This window comes from Carassius auratus, unplaced genomic scaffold (assembly GCF_003368295.1).
Source record: "Carassius auratus strain Wakin unplaced genomic scaffold, ASM336829v1 scaf_tig00032189, whole genome shotgun sequence".
Classification (NCBI taxonomy): Eukaryota; Metazoa; Chordata; class Actinopteri; order Cypriniformes; family Cyprinidae; genus Carassius; species Carassius auratus.
This window is the reverse complement of record NW_020525983.1, coordinates 195,587-210,510: the sequence shown is the minus strand read 5'-3', so window position 1 is coordinate 210,510 and position 14,924 is coordinate 195,587. Positions and strand designations below refer to the sequence as shown.

Genomic DNA, 14,924 nt, shown 5'->3' with positions numbered 1-14,924 from the left:
TGGATTATTGTAAGTAATGGCAAAATGTGTGTTCGGAAATTCAAACCGATATTTTCTAACACACTACGGCAAAAGATAAATAAAAAATAACTGACTTGAAACCATTTTTATATCATTTAAATATAAATTTAAATCATAAGTATGCAACTGGATGGTTAACATGCTTTTAGCCATTTGGCATGTAGGCATACTGCAGTGTAATGTGCTTCTCAAATTGTTTCCACTATTATTTTATCATCTTTGTGCATGCAGCTTTAATGAGCTTACATTATTTAGAAGACTGAAGTGATTAGTGTACTAATTCCATTGTAAAATTTGACCTGTCACATGCATTTTAAAATTGTGATGTTGGTTCGTGCATTAACTACTCATTTACTTCTACAACATGGACCAAAAATTTTCATTTGACATTTTTCAATTTGAGGCAAATACTGAATTGAAATAAATTAATGAATAAATAAATAACAGGCTTTTAGGAATGTATATAAACTAACTTTTCCCACCAGGTTTGCTTGGTATATATATATATATATTTTTTTTTTGTTGACCAAATTGGCAGCCAAAGGGTGGAAACTTCTGACAAAACCATGGCTTACTGACGCAGACAAGCAGGAAGATATATATAATTATTCAGCCTGATATGAAAATGCTGCTTCATGATTTACATTTAGATTTATCTAAAGCGACTTTTATTGCAATTAAGGTTGATATATATATATATATATATATATATATATATATATATATATATATATATATATATATAGATTGAAATTGAAATGGATATTGAAATAGAAAAAAAAATCTGATTTTCAGTGATGTCTCAGAGTGTTGGACCCCGTTGTATATAGAGCTCCAATCATATACTTTTCTGTAGCGCCTGATGATTTCACGCTGTTATCCTTGTTATTTTTAATCTGAGAGGATCATTCAAAAGCGTGACATCACGAAGAACACTCCGAGAGCCTCTATGACACATTCAGTAGTTGGTAAGTGAGACCAGTAGGGGGTAGGATCGTTTTCCCCTGATCTCCAGCCTCCAGCAGCCCAAGTTCGGTCTCAGTGCTGCATGAACGCACGGCGAGAGGGGGAGGACACTTCCCCTCTCCAGCATCAAACGCGAGGGATGCGCTTCATCGCCTTAGGGGACTGGATGGATGGAGCGACAGGGTCATGAAGGTGACCGCAACCTCTGGGTTGGATTTAGGGGGCCGTTTCCGCAGAAGGAGCCTATCCATAATTAATAAGAACGAGTCGGAGATCCTAGAACCGAAGCGCAACCACCGGCGAGTCATGTCACCAACTGACAGCGCTTCCAGAGGAGCTGACGAGGAGGACAAAGGAGGATGAAGGAGGCAGAGGAGGATTATAATGAAGCTGAGTGGCAAAGGACTGTGCACCATCGTCTCCAGCAGTCTGCTCTTCGTGTGCGCCGTGAGCGCCGTGGTCGTGGGATTCAAATGCATCGCGTTGGGCTCCAGTGTGCAAGCGCACTTCCACCTGGCCACCGCGGCCGGCGCGTTTTACTCGGGCATCCTGGTGACTCTCGGGCAGGTCCTGATTGGGGTGGCGCTGGTCTTTTGCCGGGGCAATCCCAGGTGTGCGAATTTCTTTCTCTTTGGGATCTTAGTGTTTCTTTTGGGGGTCCTGACGGCGTTCTCCGGTGCGGTGGTGGATGGCGACACGGTGTCGCTGGTGGAGAGGAAGTACGCGCACTATTGCCAGAACTCTGTGGATGTAAACCCTGCGTGCGACCGGCTCAAAGTGTACCAGCGGGGTCTGGTGGTCTCCACTATTCTTAACACTCTGGAGTGCCTCCTGGGGCTGATGAACCTTGTTATCATCAAGCGTTACCAAACGGCGCAGTTTCACCGGAGACGCCGGACGCAGAGGCAGAGCGCGCGGATCGTGCTGAACGAGGAGCGCGACTTCGCGGTCACGGAGTTCCAGCCGGTGTCCTACATCAATTTAGCGGTGTTTAGCGCGTTGGAGGGTGCAGACGGGGAGGTGCACAGCCGGGGCCACCCGTCCATGGAGCTGCCGGGCTATTCGCCCGCCAATCCGGAGCTTAATCACACGTACCCGTTTTCTTACCCGCTTCACAACGAGTTGCCACCTGCCTACGAGGACATATTCCCTGGAGAAGCGAGCAGCGAATAGCAAAGAAGAGGAACCGAGTTGCAGTTTTGCAGTGACAATCACGCATTCGGCACGCTGAACTTGGAATCGACACGATTATTTCTATATCACGGTGACCAGCTGTTGCCTAAATGTACTTTTGAATTCAGTGGAGGTTACAGCCAGCGCTCTGAACAAACCCTACACTTGTTCATAAACTACGAACCCATGAGAAGGTAAACGTACTGAAAGGATTGAATATACATGCAATTTTTTTTTTCTTTTGACTGACCGATTGTATTCTCTGTTCATCCCTTGTCTAAACCCCAAAGGTTTGTGTCCAGGATTCCCATTGGACTCTTTGGAATTTAAAAGGATCCTGATTTTCGTACAGTATTCCAGCAGGGCACAAAACATAAAGAAGTAACCAATTGGGCAAAAAGAACAAACGAAACGGTGAACGTAGCTACTGGAAGTGTACATGACATTTTTTTTTCTTCTTCTCCTTTATTTTTTTAATTATTTTATTTTATTTAATTTTTTTATTTTTTTTTTGACCTTCTTGATTGATTGTATTCCCAAACAATCCTTAGTCAAAATCCTAAAGGCATGTGTACAGGACATTTAAGATTTTTTTTTTCTTCTTAAATTTGACAACTCAACCATAGAGGATGTGTTTTATAGGATTTCAACAGGAGGCAAAACAAAAACAAATTCAGGATAAAAAAAGAGCCTATGATAAAAAGGTAAACGGAAAGAATTTTTTTTTTCTGACTATATAACTAATCATTTACAACCAGAATCATAACTGTAATCATAAACCCCAGAAAATTCCCAATAGAGCCATCAGGATTTGCAACTGGATGAAATGTCCCTCTAGATCATCAAAAGTATTCTGAAATTCCAAATAGCACTCAAAGAATCAAATAAGAATTCCTGTAGGATTTTTAGAAGTTTCATTGGGAATCCTGTACACTGTATTTTTTTGACTAGGGATGCACATGTATTTTCTCGATGTGGCTCTCTTGTTTTCCCTCATATTGCTTATGTTTAGCTTCTGAATAAAAGGTGTATGTACTCTCTCCTGATGTTGCTGTTGAGTTCAGGTTAACTAATGCATTTGTGCATGCAGTGCTTCTCAGAGGGTGACTGCATGTCTGCCTGCAGCAGGTGTTGCCATGGTTCCTTGACCCTTTTTCTACCTGCGTGTAATTAGATATGTAACAACCCAGTCTTTGAAATGCAGATTTGCTTGGTTTGTCAAGTTTGATCTGGTGTACAAAGCAAAGCAGGTTGTTTAATGTAACAAACACATTCATACGTTTCAGTTTAGCATTTTAGAAAGATCTCTTTGAGTCTATCTGAATGGATTTCACTGAATGCCTCCGGGGCATTTTCAAAGAGCTGCGCTTTTCCTCTGAGGTATTATATGCATTACAAACACAATGAGAATTTGCCTGAGTCCGGTAATTATTCTGAGTGGATATTATATGCTTTGGCACATGACCAAAACCTCTGATGAGGCTTTTTTCGATTAAAGAGATAAGCTTTTGTCTGAGACGTTACTGGAGCTGGACGTAGATTGGGGTCAAAAAGTCTGAGACCATGAGTGAAAGTGCTGCTATTTTCATAATGTTGTTTGCTTTAATGAGAGCAGCTCTGAAAACCTGATGATCATGTTCTCCAGAATGATTTGAGATGGTCCAAAAAGCATTTTGAGATTTGTAGAATATGTGCAAATAATCGTAGTCAGAATATACAAACCCGTGTGAAATATTTACAATTTAAAATAACACCTCTCTACTTGAATATATTTTCAGATGTGAGTTTATCCTGTGATGCAAAGATGAATTTTCAGCATCATTACTGAAGTGCCACGTGACGATCCTTCAGAAATCATTCTAATATGCTGATTGCTGCTCATTAAACATTATCAAAAAAAAAAAAAAAAACCTGTGCTTTTTTATGAAAGATCAGCATTTATTTGAAATACTTCATAACATGAATTTCTTTACTGCCACTATTGCTCAACTGAATGCATCCTTGCTGAATAAACATATTAATTTATTTTAAAAAAAATCATACTGACCCCAAACTTTTGAAAAATAGTCACCTAACAGTCAAATTTATGTAATTTTCTCTGTTTTCTTTCATTTGAAAAGTTGGAACTGTTTTCCAGTTTTGAAATATTTGATTGTTAACTTGATATCTCATTTTTAAACCCTACCCTATCTTGTGGACATTATCTGCATTTATCAAAATGTGTTTAAGATTATTTTCTTTAACAACCACTTCAGCCTGTTGGTGTGCAGTACTAGTGTACAGAACGTGTGTATTTTCATGAAAGTACTAAAATGAGACATCATATTCTCAGCCTTCTGATTTGTTTTCCTCTTTCCTGAAAAGTCAGAAAGAAAGCCATTGCTGTTGGCGTCATTAAAATAACAGGCGTTACCATTCAGACAGACAATTTCTGCTTTGCAGTGTTGTGACTGTAGGATATTATTAATATTTCTGCATCATGTTGTTCCAGAGTAATAGGAGAACATGCCCCTGAATGTTTAGCTGAATCGCACAAAAAGCAATGCTTCTCTCTCAGCATATCCAACTTGTCAGTCGCTGAAGTTGTTTAAGATTCTTAATCATGCAGTTACCACTTCTGCCAGCAGGGGCAAATGGAGCCATGTTAAATTAATAGTTCACCAAAAATTGAAAATTTCATGAGACTCATCCTCAGGCCAATCATCAGGTTGATGAGATTGTTTCTCCATCAGAACAGATTTGAAGAAATTTAGCATTACTTGCTCAGCAATGGATCCTCTGCAGTGAATGGGTGCCGTCAGAATTAGAGTCTAAACAGCATGATAATCCACAAGTAATGCACATTACTCCAGTCCATCAATTAACATCTTGTGAAGCCAAAAGCTGCATTTTCATAAAAATAAAAAATAAAATTATTAAGGCATTTTAACTTTAAAGCTTCAAAATCCACCCACATGGATTGGCATAAATGATTGACTGGAGTCGTGTGGATTATTGTGATATTTTTATTAGCTATTTAGACTCTCATTCTGATGGCACCCATTCACTGTAGAGGAACCATCATCCGTGAGCAAGAGACATAATGCTAAATTTCTCTAAATCTGTTCCAATTAACAGTTAACAAACTACATCTAAATCTTGAATGGCCCTAAGGGTGAGTACATTTCCAGCCAATTTTCATATTTAAGTCAACGGTTTCTTTTAACTAGCAAACTTGAATGTGACGGATCAGATATGAATGAACGGTGACACTCAGGTGATTCACTGAAATCTGTCTGACGCATGCTTGCCCTTTTATCTAATAGCGACTGTTGCATTTTGCAGGAGACGTTGTAAATATTTTAAGCAAATCTTTCTGAATCTTATTTATGTTGTGCTTTTCTTCACAATGTCACCCTTCTCAAGTTTGATATGCTATTGAGATCCAACAGTTCACATTTAGAGTGCATATACTTCCCAATTTCCCCAAGAGAATTTGCTCATCAATAGAGCTAAAGGAGCTCTGAATATGTATTAATAGCCTAGAAGGGAAATGATGCCCCTTTGAAAATGGCAGTCGTGCAGAATAACAACTGCATGATGGGAAACCGAATACCGTCATTGTGTGTCTGAGGTGTAAGAAGCTTCCAGCTGTGAAAAGTGCCTTTTGAACGAATCTTTTAAAGATATATTTTGATAAAAATTTCAAAAGGGTGATGTAAGGTTAGGAAGAATGGTAGAAAGTACATCTAAATTTAGGTTACATCCACTGGAAATGTTGTTGAAGGTCAGAGAAAGTTTTGAAACTGGTTGTACGGTTGCCTTTCCATTCTTTGATGGCAGATCTTCAGAAATGGTTTAATTTAGCTAATGGGGGTGAGCGATGTGTAATGCAATTTACTTGTTGCCTCGTTCTCAGCTCATTTTCTGTTATCTATTATTCAAATGGCCAGGACAAGAAATCACAATGTTCTGCCCTTTTAAATTTGTTATTATGCCTTCTCTGCACATATCTGCCTGTGGCCTTTAATTTTGATAATGAAATATACAGTCTTGTAGTTAATGCAAAATGTATCGCTTATTTGTCCGAAGAAAAAAAATCTGTTTCTGGCCTTTCCCCTAGAGTGTTTGAGTACATGAGTCAATTGTCTGAGATGTCGAGATTATCGTAGTTGTTATTCTTCAGATTCATTCCTTTAAAGAGACCAAAGAGGCGGGGCCTAAACACAGCATTCTCTCTCAGTCTGATCTTTTCATGTAAGCAAAATTTGTCAACTTTACGTTCATACGGATTACAATTACATCTATTCTCATTCAATCAGGACTGTATTTGTAAACTTCAATGGCACAAATGACTTGTTAAAAACAAGTGTTTAACACTCTTATAGTAGTCTTATAGTAGAAAAAAAAGTGCATGGCAGGACTTGATTTGATCCTTTTGGGAATTTATTGAATTGTGAAAAGTGGCTGTTATTTATCTTGCACAGAGATGTCAGCGGGAAACAGGAAGTGGTCATATTTTATGAAATATAGCTTAAGGTATTTTGTTCTTTGGAATAACACTATGTAGATATAAAAGAAAGGAAAAACCTCGCCATATCTTTGGTTGTTGATGTCAAAAATCATCATTCAGTCGAACTCTATTAGATTTTGGATACATTATTGAAGTACCATGTCAACATGGACCAACCAGAAATAAAAATATGCAAAATAAAAGAAAATACAACCCAAGCAACATTAAATATGAGTTTAGTGAGGATACACTTTTTTTGTGTGCCATACCATAATGTGTTTTGTGTGTTGATTTATTGCTTGCTGAAAGCATGAAACCATGGACATTTAGATATTAGATACACTGGAACTCATACATTTTCCAGTTTTCCTATTCAGGCCATGTCTTCTTAATAATTTTGATATTTTGGGGCATCTGGATGGTAAATTTAATACATTTTAATATTTGGCATTTTTGTAGCTAAATAATTCTTGTACTATGTTGGTTCACTTTTTCAGTGATCATACTCTACCATACTTTGGTTAAACTCTACCATATTTTTCTTCACTTCACAGAAGTTTATCAAATAACCTGCCAACATGAACAAACCAAGAATAAATTTATGAAAAAAAGAAAAAGAAAATACAACCCAGGCAACATTAAATATGGATTTAGTGAGGATAAACATTTTCTGATGAACTGTAATGTCTTTTTGAGGTGAATTTTTGCAAGCTGAAAGCATTAAACCATAGAAATGTAGAGTAATTACAAACAAGAGCCTAGGTCTTGATCAAATTTTTGCAAATTGTTTGGCCTCTGGACGACAGATAAAACATTTCAGTGTTTAATTTTGAGGGCATTTTTTGAGGCTATAATTTTGGTACTGTGTGTTGTGTTGTCTTTTAAATTACTTAAATCTTCCATATTTTGCTCACTTGATAAAAGTGAGTAAAATTACATGTCAACCTGAACGAACCATGAATAAAAATAGGCAAAATAAAAGAAAACACAACCCAAGCAACATTAAATATGGGTATAGTGACGATAAACGTTTTATGCCAAACTTTAATGTTTTATGTGGTAAATTCTTGCTTGCTGAAAGCATTAAACCATTGAAATTAAGATATTATAAACAAAAGAACTAAAAGACATTCATTTTCCAATTTTCCTGTTCAGCCTGTGTCTTGATGATAATTTTGCATATTGTTTGGGCATTTGGGTGGAAGGTTTAACATGTTTTTTGTATGCCGTTTAAATGACTTAATTCTACCATATTTTGGTCTTTTAATAGAACTATATAAAGACATACATTTTCCAATTTTTCTGTTTAGTCTATGTCTTGTTCATTTTGCATATTTGTATGCTTCTGTATGGTATCTTCAAACCATTTTAAAGTAAACTTTTTAGGACATTTTTGCTTATTTATTTTAATGACTTAAATCTACCACATTTTGGTCACATTCTACAATATTCTGGTCAGTTGATAAGTCAGTCAAATTGCATGTAAAATGGACAAATCATGAACAAAAATATGAAAAAGAAAAGAAAATACAACCCAGGCAGCATTAAACGTGTGTAGTGTGGTTTGTGCATTGAGTTATTACCAACTGAAAGCATGAAACCATTGACATTTAGAAACATTAGAGACACTGGAACTATAAATTCCAGTTTTCAGTCAGCTAGTGTTTTGATAATAATTTTGCATAATGTTGGACCTGTGAATGATAGATTTAAAACGCAGTGTTTGACTTCAAGGGCATTTTTATTTTTGTACGCTGAACGATTCTGGTACTGTGTTGGGTTGCATTTGATGGATTTTAATTTGGATGAAACAAAACTAGCCACTGGAATAACATACGCTGATGAATGGTGCAGTAAACAGGGTCTGTACATCACACCGGCTCTAAGGCGTCTCTTTAAGGCAGAAGAAGTGTGAGAATGGTTGAGATTCATAGTTGTGTGCTGCTGATTGAGCTCCAGCTCTGCAGTGAAATCTGTCTCCGCACAGGTGAACCGTTTCCAGCAAGGCAGATGATGAAAGAAGCACCATCAGGGCTTCAGAGCAAACAGTGCTTGTTATGCACGATCTGCCTCATGGACTTTGATGCTTCTATTTTTAGGAGCGATATATTTGCCTGTTATGTTTCACATGTGGCTGTGGGAATAAAGCGCTGCTGGAGTGGTGGAAGTTTATCCACTCTTGAATTAAGCTTTTTGTTTTAGACGTTAAAGCTCTACCCTCCCATCAGTGTGACAAAAGTGTTTAAGATCTCGTGTGTATCTTAAATATTTAGGCTTATGCCTTATTAGATGAATCTCATGAAAACAGTGGGAAGAAATACGATTATATTTTTGCATTAAATATAAAGCCTATTTAAGGCACATTTTTTCCAAAAAAATCGATATGTCTATTGATTGGATATCTTTATTTTAAAGGAATCATTAAATAAATATTATATTTATATTATATATATGCAAGCATTATGCATAATGGTAGTATAAATATTATATAAATTTGTCTAGGATCTTTTCTTAATGTTTGTGGGTTTTTATTGCGTTTCAGTATTATTTTCAAGACAGCTGATCTTATGTTCACATTTGAGTGGTGTTATTGGAGTAACAGTGAAATACTATAATAAAGAATCTTTTTTTATTTCTCATTTTCATTTCAGTTACAATGTTTTAGTCATTTTTGTCATATCTTTGTCATGCCATGTCTTTTATTTTGTAATGTAATTACATTTTTTTTTTAAATCTTTATTTTAGTACATCAACATCAGCTAAATGATAAATGTAGCCTTGGCAACTAGCTAAATTAAGTTTTTGTTTATGTTTTTATTTTATGGTTTTAGTTTCAATTTTAAATAACTATAATAAATGATTCATTTTTTTTCTTTTATTTTAACTTTATTTTTTTTTTTTTTTGACTTTTTGACTTTTTGTAATCTTTCAGTGAGAACTGCTGAAAATGTGAAAATGAGTGTGTCATGACAATAGTGTCTCAATGTACAATAAATAAATATGAAAGAAAAAATCAGTACTATAATGTTTCTTTATATATAGGACAAAATATGTCCTATTTCTTTTGCCTATTTTTGGAGGTGAAATGTGGCTTTCTCAAGACGTTTTTGGCAGGTTCCTTGAGATTCACCCAATTGTCTTCCAGTGTTTTGAGGTCATTGAGTGTAATGATGAGCCAGCAGTTGGCATAGAAACTTTACAGTGCAGTATTTTTCATTAATCATGCTGTTAATCATGCATTTAATGAGATCATTCCGCGTGGACATGGATTTATAGTTGTTGGTACTGACCTGCGCGTTCTTGTAGCCTGGAGTGAATGTGTGTGTGTGTGTGTGTGTGTGTGTACGGCAGATCTGCGCTCCCACGACTGCGTCACACTGATAAAGCTGGACACTGGCCAAGGTCCCGTCTCTTCTCGTGCGCTCGAAGAGAAGAGAAGAGAAGAGAAGAGAAGAGAAGAGAAGAGAAGAGAAGAGAAGAGAAGAGAAGAGAAGTTACCCTGCTCACTCTCTTGCTGTGAAGTCTTTTGCAAGCTTCAACATGTTAATTCAACATGAATTACAAACTTAACTTATTCAAATGAATATTGAATTTTAGAAATATTTTCAAGGTATAAAAGGATGATTTCATGTCTGCATAACTAGTTTACAAATTATCATCTATTTATTTAGGCCTATTTATAAATCAAAGGTCACTGTTTCCACAAAAATATGAAGCAGCAACATTTTTAACAATAATTAATAATAATGCTTGTTTTCTGAGCAGCAAATCAGCATATTAGAATGATTTCTGAAGGATCATCATTTTCCTTAAAATTTCCATTTTTTTTTTTCACATGATATTTTATTCTCTACTGATTGGCTCAAACAAACTGCCACTGAGATAAATGTGACACATAAAAAAAGCCTGGAATATCAGAACATATAGATTTTTATTCATTCGGCACAGTTCAATTAATGATCACTTGAAGCAATATTACTCTGAAAAATGATTGAAAAGTTTCCCTCTTCACAGAATAACTCTGAAAGGCAGGAGATTTTCAACATGAAAGCAAAAGCGCGAATTTCAGCTCTCATCAAGCAGTGTATTACTGCCGCCGTTTGTGAAGCTAGTGGTGGCGATCAAATCTTCACATTTATTCCTCTTTCTTTAAGCTTGATCGGATTCCCAATGAGAATATGGCATGTAGTTTCCATCCAGGGAACGTCTGTTAGTTCCCATCAGAGGTTTAATGAAACCTGTTTTTTCAGTTTAGCTTTATGGTGTTGGTTTTTGGAGCCGTTTGCCTTTGGGCAGCCACTTTAAAGTTCCTTATGAAGACAGAATAGACGCCTCCTCCATCAAAGCAAGCATAAATAAGGTTTCCCGCGCTTCATTTAGCCGCATTAGTGTGGCACTAATACTGTTTGGGCTCCCGCCAGCAGCACCAGTCTCTGCAGAAGAGCACACAATCTCTCTGAGGCGAGCAGTCATTCGCTGTTTGTCTCTCTTGTTTAAATGTGGGTGAGATTGGATGAACTCTGTCCTGGTTCAAAGTAAACAACAGCTGTGCTGGAAAATACAGGTGTCGCAAAGGAATGTTTTGGGTTCGGTACACGTTAAAGCTGTAGTTCACCCAAAAATCATTTACTTCCAAACCTTTATGGCTGACTAGAACACAAAAGAAGAACTTTTAGACTTTTTTTTAATGGACACAAACATATAAAAGTGGGCCGTATGACTTGTGCATGTAAAGAACAGACCAAATTGAATGATAATCTACATTTAAAATCTGTTGTTTTTCGTATATATCCCAGTGATGTGTCTTGACTTCTATTGTTTTTATGATGTGAGTGACAAATCCTATTGACTGTGATAACTGACAGCATTTCATAGATGTTGCTGACGAACTTGTTTTGGACCCTATATATATATGTTCTACGATTAATAGCAATTTTGACTGATACATGACGTTTCAGAAGGTTAAATACTAGAAAAATCAAAACAACAGGAGGTACTTTATTAGTGACTCTGCCACAGAAATCTCTGCCGAAAATTGACCCATCTATACACTTTTAGGTGAGGTAACTTAATATTTTGTAATCTTGTAAGGTCTGATGGATATTAATGTTGTGGGAGTAATGTTGTGTATAATGGCGTGAAAGGTGCATTTCTGATTAATGTTTATCAGATAGAAATCAAGTAACTTCTTCCCTCTGCAGTTCCATTAGAAACTGCTAATAGACTCAGGTAGAGTAACTGGCTCAATTTTTTGTGGTTTCCAATTCATCTTGGAAGAAAATTCAATATCATCGCTTTGAGACAGAATGACTTTCACTTTTTACCACTGTGGAAGATGGTGATAAACTGAGAAGAACTCGAAGCAGGAAGAATGCTTTGTGAAATGAAATAGAGGTCCAAGAGTTTGCTGACTTTTTAAAAAGTAATAGTTCACACACACAAAAAAAAGAAAATTTGAAGAAAAAAATAGTTTTCCTCAATTGTTAGATTTGGAGAAATTTAGCATTACATCAATTGCTCACCAATGGATCCAGTGCAGTGAATGGGTGCCGTCAGAATTAGAGTCCAAACAGCTGATAAAAACATCATAATAATCCACAAACTATTCACTGGACTCCAGTCCATCAATTAACGTGTTGTGAAGTGAAAAGCTACAAATTTGTGAGAAAACAAATCCATCAAGAATTGTTTTTATTCAAACTGTCACTTCTGGCCAAAATATGAGTCAATAACCCATAATAATGCTTCCTCCAGTAAAAAAAATAATAAATAATAATAAATAAACAAAATAAAGTCCATCCCCTGTTGTCCTTTCACATCAACATCCACATACAGCTTTAGGCTCTTTTTACTTAAAAACAGTGCTTGATCTGTGCATATTTCTCTCCTGATTCAGACTAGATGAGTTTGGAGAAAGCAGCATTATGGACAAATATTTTATGCAACTTCACTTCACTTCACAAGATGTTAAATGATAGACTGTAGTCCTGTGGGTTACTTGTGGATTATGTTTTAATCAGATGCTTGGTCTCTCATTCTGACGGCACCCATCCACAGCAGAAGATCCATTGCTAAACAACTGATGTTTCTCTAAATCTGTTCTGATGAAAAACAAAATCATCTACAGTAAAGCTTGGATGGCCTCAGGGTGAGGAAATTTACAGTGAGTTAAAATTTTTGGCTGAACTATTCCTTAAAAGACAATAATCTAATTGGTAAGTAGCCTATACTGAAGTGCATCTTTTTTTAAGATTAATGTCAGCTTTGTCAGTTTCCCCAAACTTTGCTTCCAAAACCTTGCCCAGCCCAAAACAGCAGCACTGTCTCAACCAATGGCCTGAGTTTGAGATGGGACTTTCTATTGCTTGCCCAATGTCAGATAGGGGGGGAGTGTTCAGGAAACAGCAGCTCTCTTTGAGGAAATGACACACTTTATCTTTAGGGTTTTGGCAGCAGGTATATTGCACAGTAAAAATACATGTAAAAACTGTGGCTGTAAAAATAAGGTCTTATGTATAAAGTGTTTAATGTTTTTAATTATGTCTGGCACTGTCAGCTTTAACAAGGGCCTCAGATCAGTGGTCTCTGCTCCAGCTTGTGTGTACTCGCTGCCTGATAAAAATTTCACAAGGAGTCTTTACACAACAAAGTTGAGTTGATTTATGCTGATTCAACCCTATAAATGCAAAACCAATCTTTGTTTTTTCTCAGCAAGGATGACGACTGAAGTAATGATGCTTTGCATCACAAATAAATGTTAAAATAGAAAATATCTATTTTAAACTGTAATAATACGTATGTCACAGTGTTACAATTTTTTTATTCCTGATAAATGCAGCCTGGGTGAGCATAAGAGACATAAACATTTATTTAAACCTTTGCATTTTAGTGAATAAGTGACATTTCATACTGTGCGTATTCTATTTTATTCTTTTCTTTTGTAAAAAGTCTAATGTTTCAGTAAGATGACTTGGTCTCAGAGCATTTCATGCTCAGATTGTAAATTCAGTTTATGTTTCATCTCTCTGTTATTTGGGAGAGATATTCAGTTTGAAATATTTCACTATGTATCCGCTCGCTCTGGGTCCCTTATGTTGAGATGACAGGCCCCTGGGTGAAGCCGACTTTGTTATTCTTTGTCTCGGAGTGTGTGCAGACTTTTGAGTGTGCACTCAGTAGTGTATGTAGTGTGTGAGACCATGAGAGATGTGTACCATGACACACACACACACACACACACATTAAAGCATGTGGGAGGCAGTGTAAGCTCAAGGATATTTGGCACTCACAATGCTAAATGTCACTCAAATACAGGCTGATAAATTAACTTTATTGGCCCACTAAAAACCTCTCAAGAACTTTGAATGTTTCAGTAATTAACGACTGTAAAACTCCTGACAGTTCTTCATTATGGCGTATAAGTGGATGTGGGGACAGCTGCCATTCAGCCAGAGGCCATTCTTGCTGCCCCCTGCAGTAATGATATTATGACAATTACATCATCAGCGTGAGACCACTTGTACACTGAAAGACAAAAAGTGTTGCAGAAATTATTTTCACTCAGAATTTGCTAGTGAATTTTCACATTAATTATGAAGAAATGGCAACTAGCACATTACATTAAACATTACATTTTAAAGAAAGAATGAAATAGTATTTATCTTGTAAAATGTATACTCCAGTAATCTTTATTTACACATTTGAAAAACTTTTTTTACAGGGTCTAGGAGAGAGACAGAATTGTAATGTTTTAAAACTGTAAAGTCAAATTTCGATTAAAAACTTTGACGTGTCTTTGCAATGTCTTTATGCAATATCCCAAAAGCACATAAATAGATTTATTAAATCCATAAAATCTAATAGAAATTAAGCCATAAATATTAGTATTATACTTTTACTGTTGTTTTGCCAAATTCAATTTTTATTATCTTTATCGTTAAATTTTTTATTTTATTTTGGTCCCACTTTATATTAAGTGGTCTTAACTACTATGTACTTACATTGAATATAAACACAATGTACTTATTATGTTCATATTGCATTGCAAAACACTTTTGCTGCTATTGAGGTGGGATACGAGTAAGGTTTGGGACAGGTTTGGTGATTTGAGTAGGAATAAAGGTGGGTAATAAGGTGTAAGGGATTGGATAACTGTGTAATTCTAAATGTAATTACAGAAATTAATTATAGATGTAGTTACATGCAAGTATTTTAAAAATATAAGTACAATGTAAAAGCATGTATGTACACAATAAGTGCATTGTACCAAATT

The 14,924-nt window shown here is 36.2% G+C and overlaps 1 protein-coding gene across 1 annotated transcript; it reads left to right on the top strand.

Moving 5' to 3' along the window:
• The first annotated feature begins 972 nt into the window (after positions 1-972).
• Positions 973-2,389, top strand: LOC113080840 (transmembrane protein 271-like). Its single transcript, XM_026252897.1, has one exon. It carries the CDS (start codon positions 1,372-1,374, stop codon positions 2,158-2,160), a length of 789 nt encoding a protein of 262 aa, XP_026108682.1. The 5' UTR covers positions 973-1,371; the 3' UTR covers positions 2,161-2,389.
• Positions 2,390-14,924: the final 12,535 nt, after the last annotated feature.

Bases quoted from the DNA above. Each gene is read 5' to 3' on its own strand.
- LOC113080840 (XM_026252897.1), top strand. From the start codon at position 1,372: ATGAAGCTGAGTGGCAAAGGACTGTGCACCATCGTCTCCAGCAGTCTG.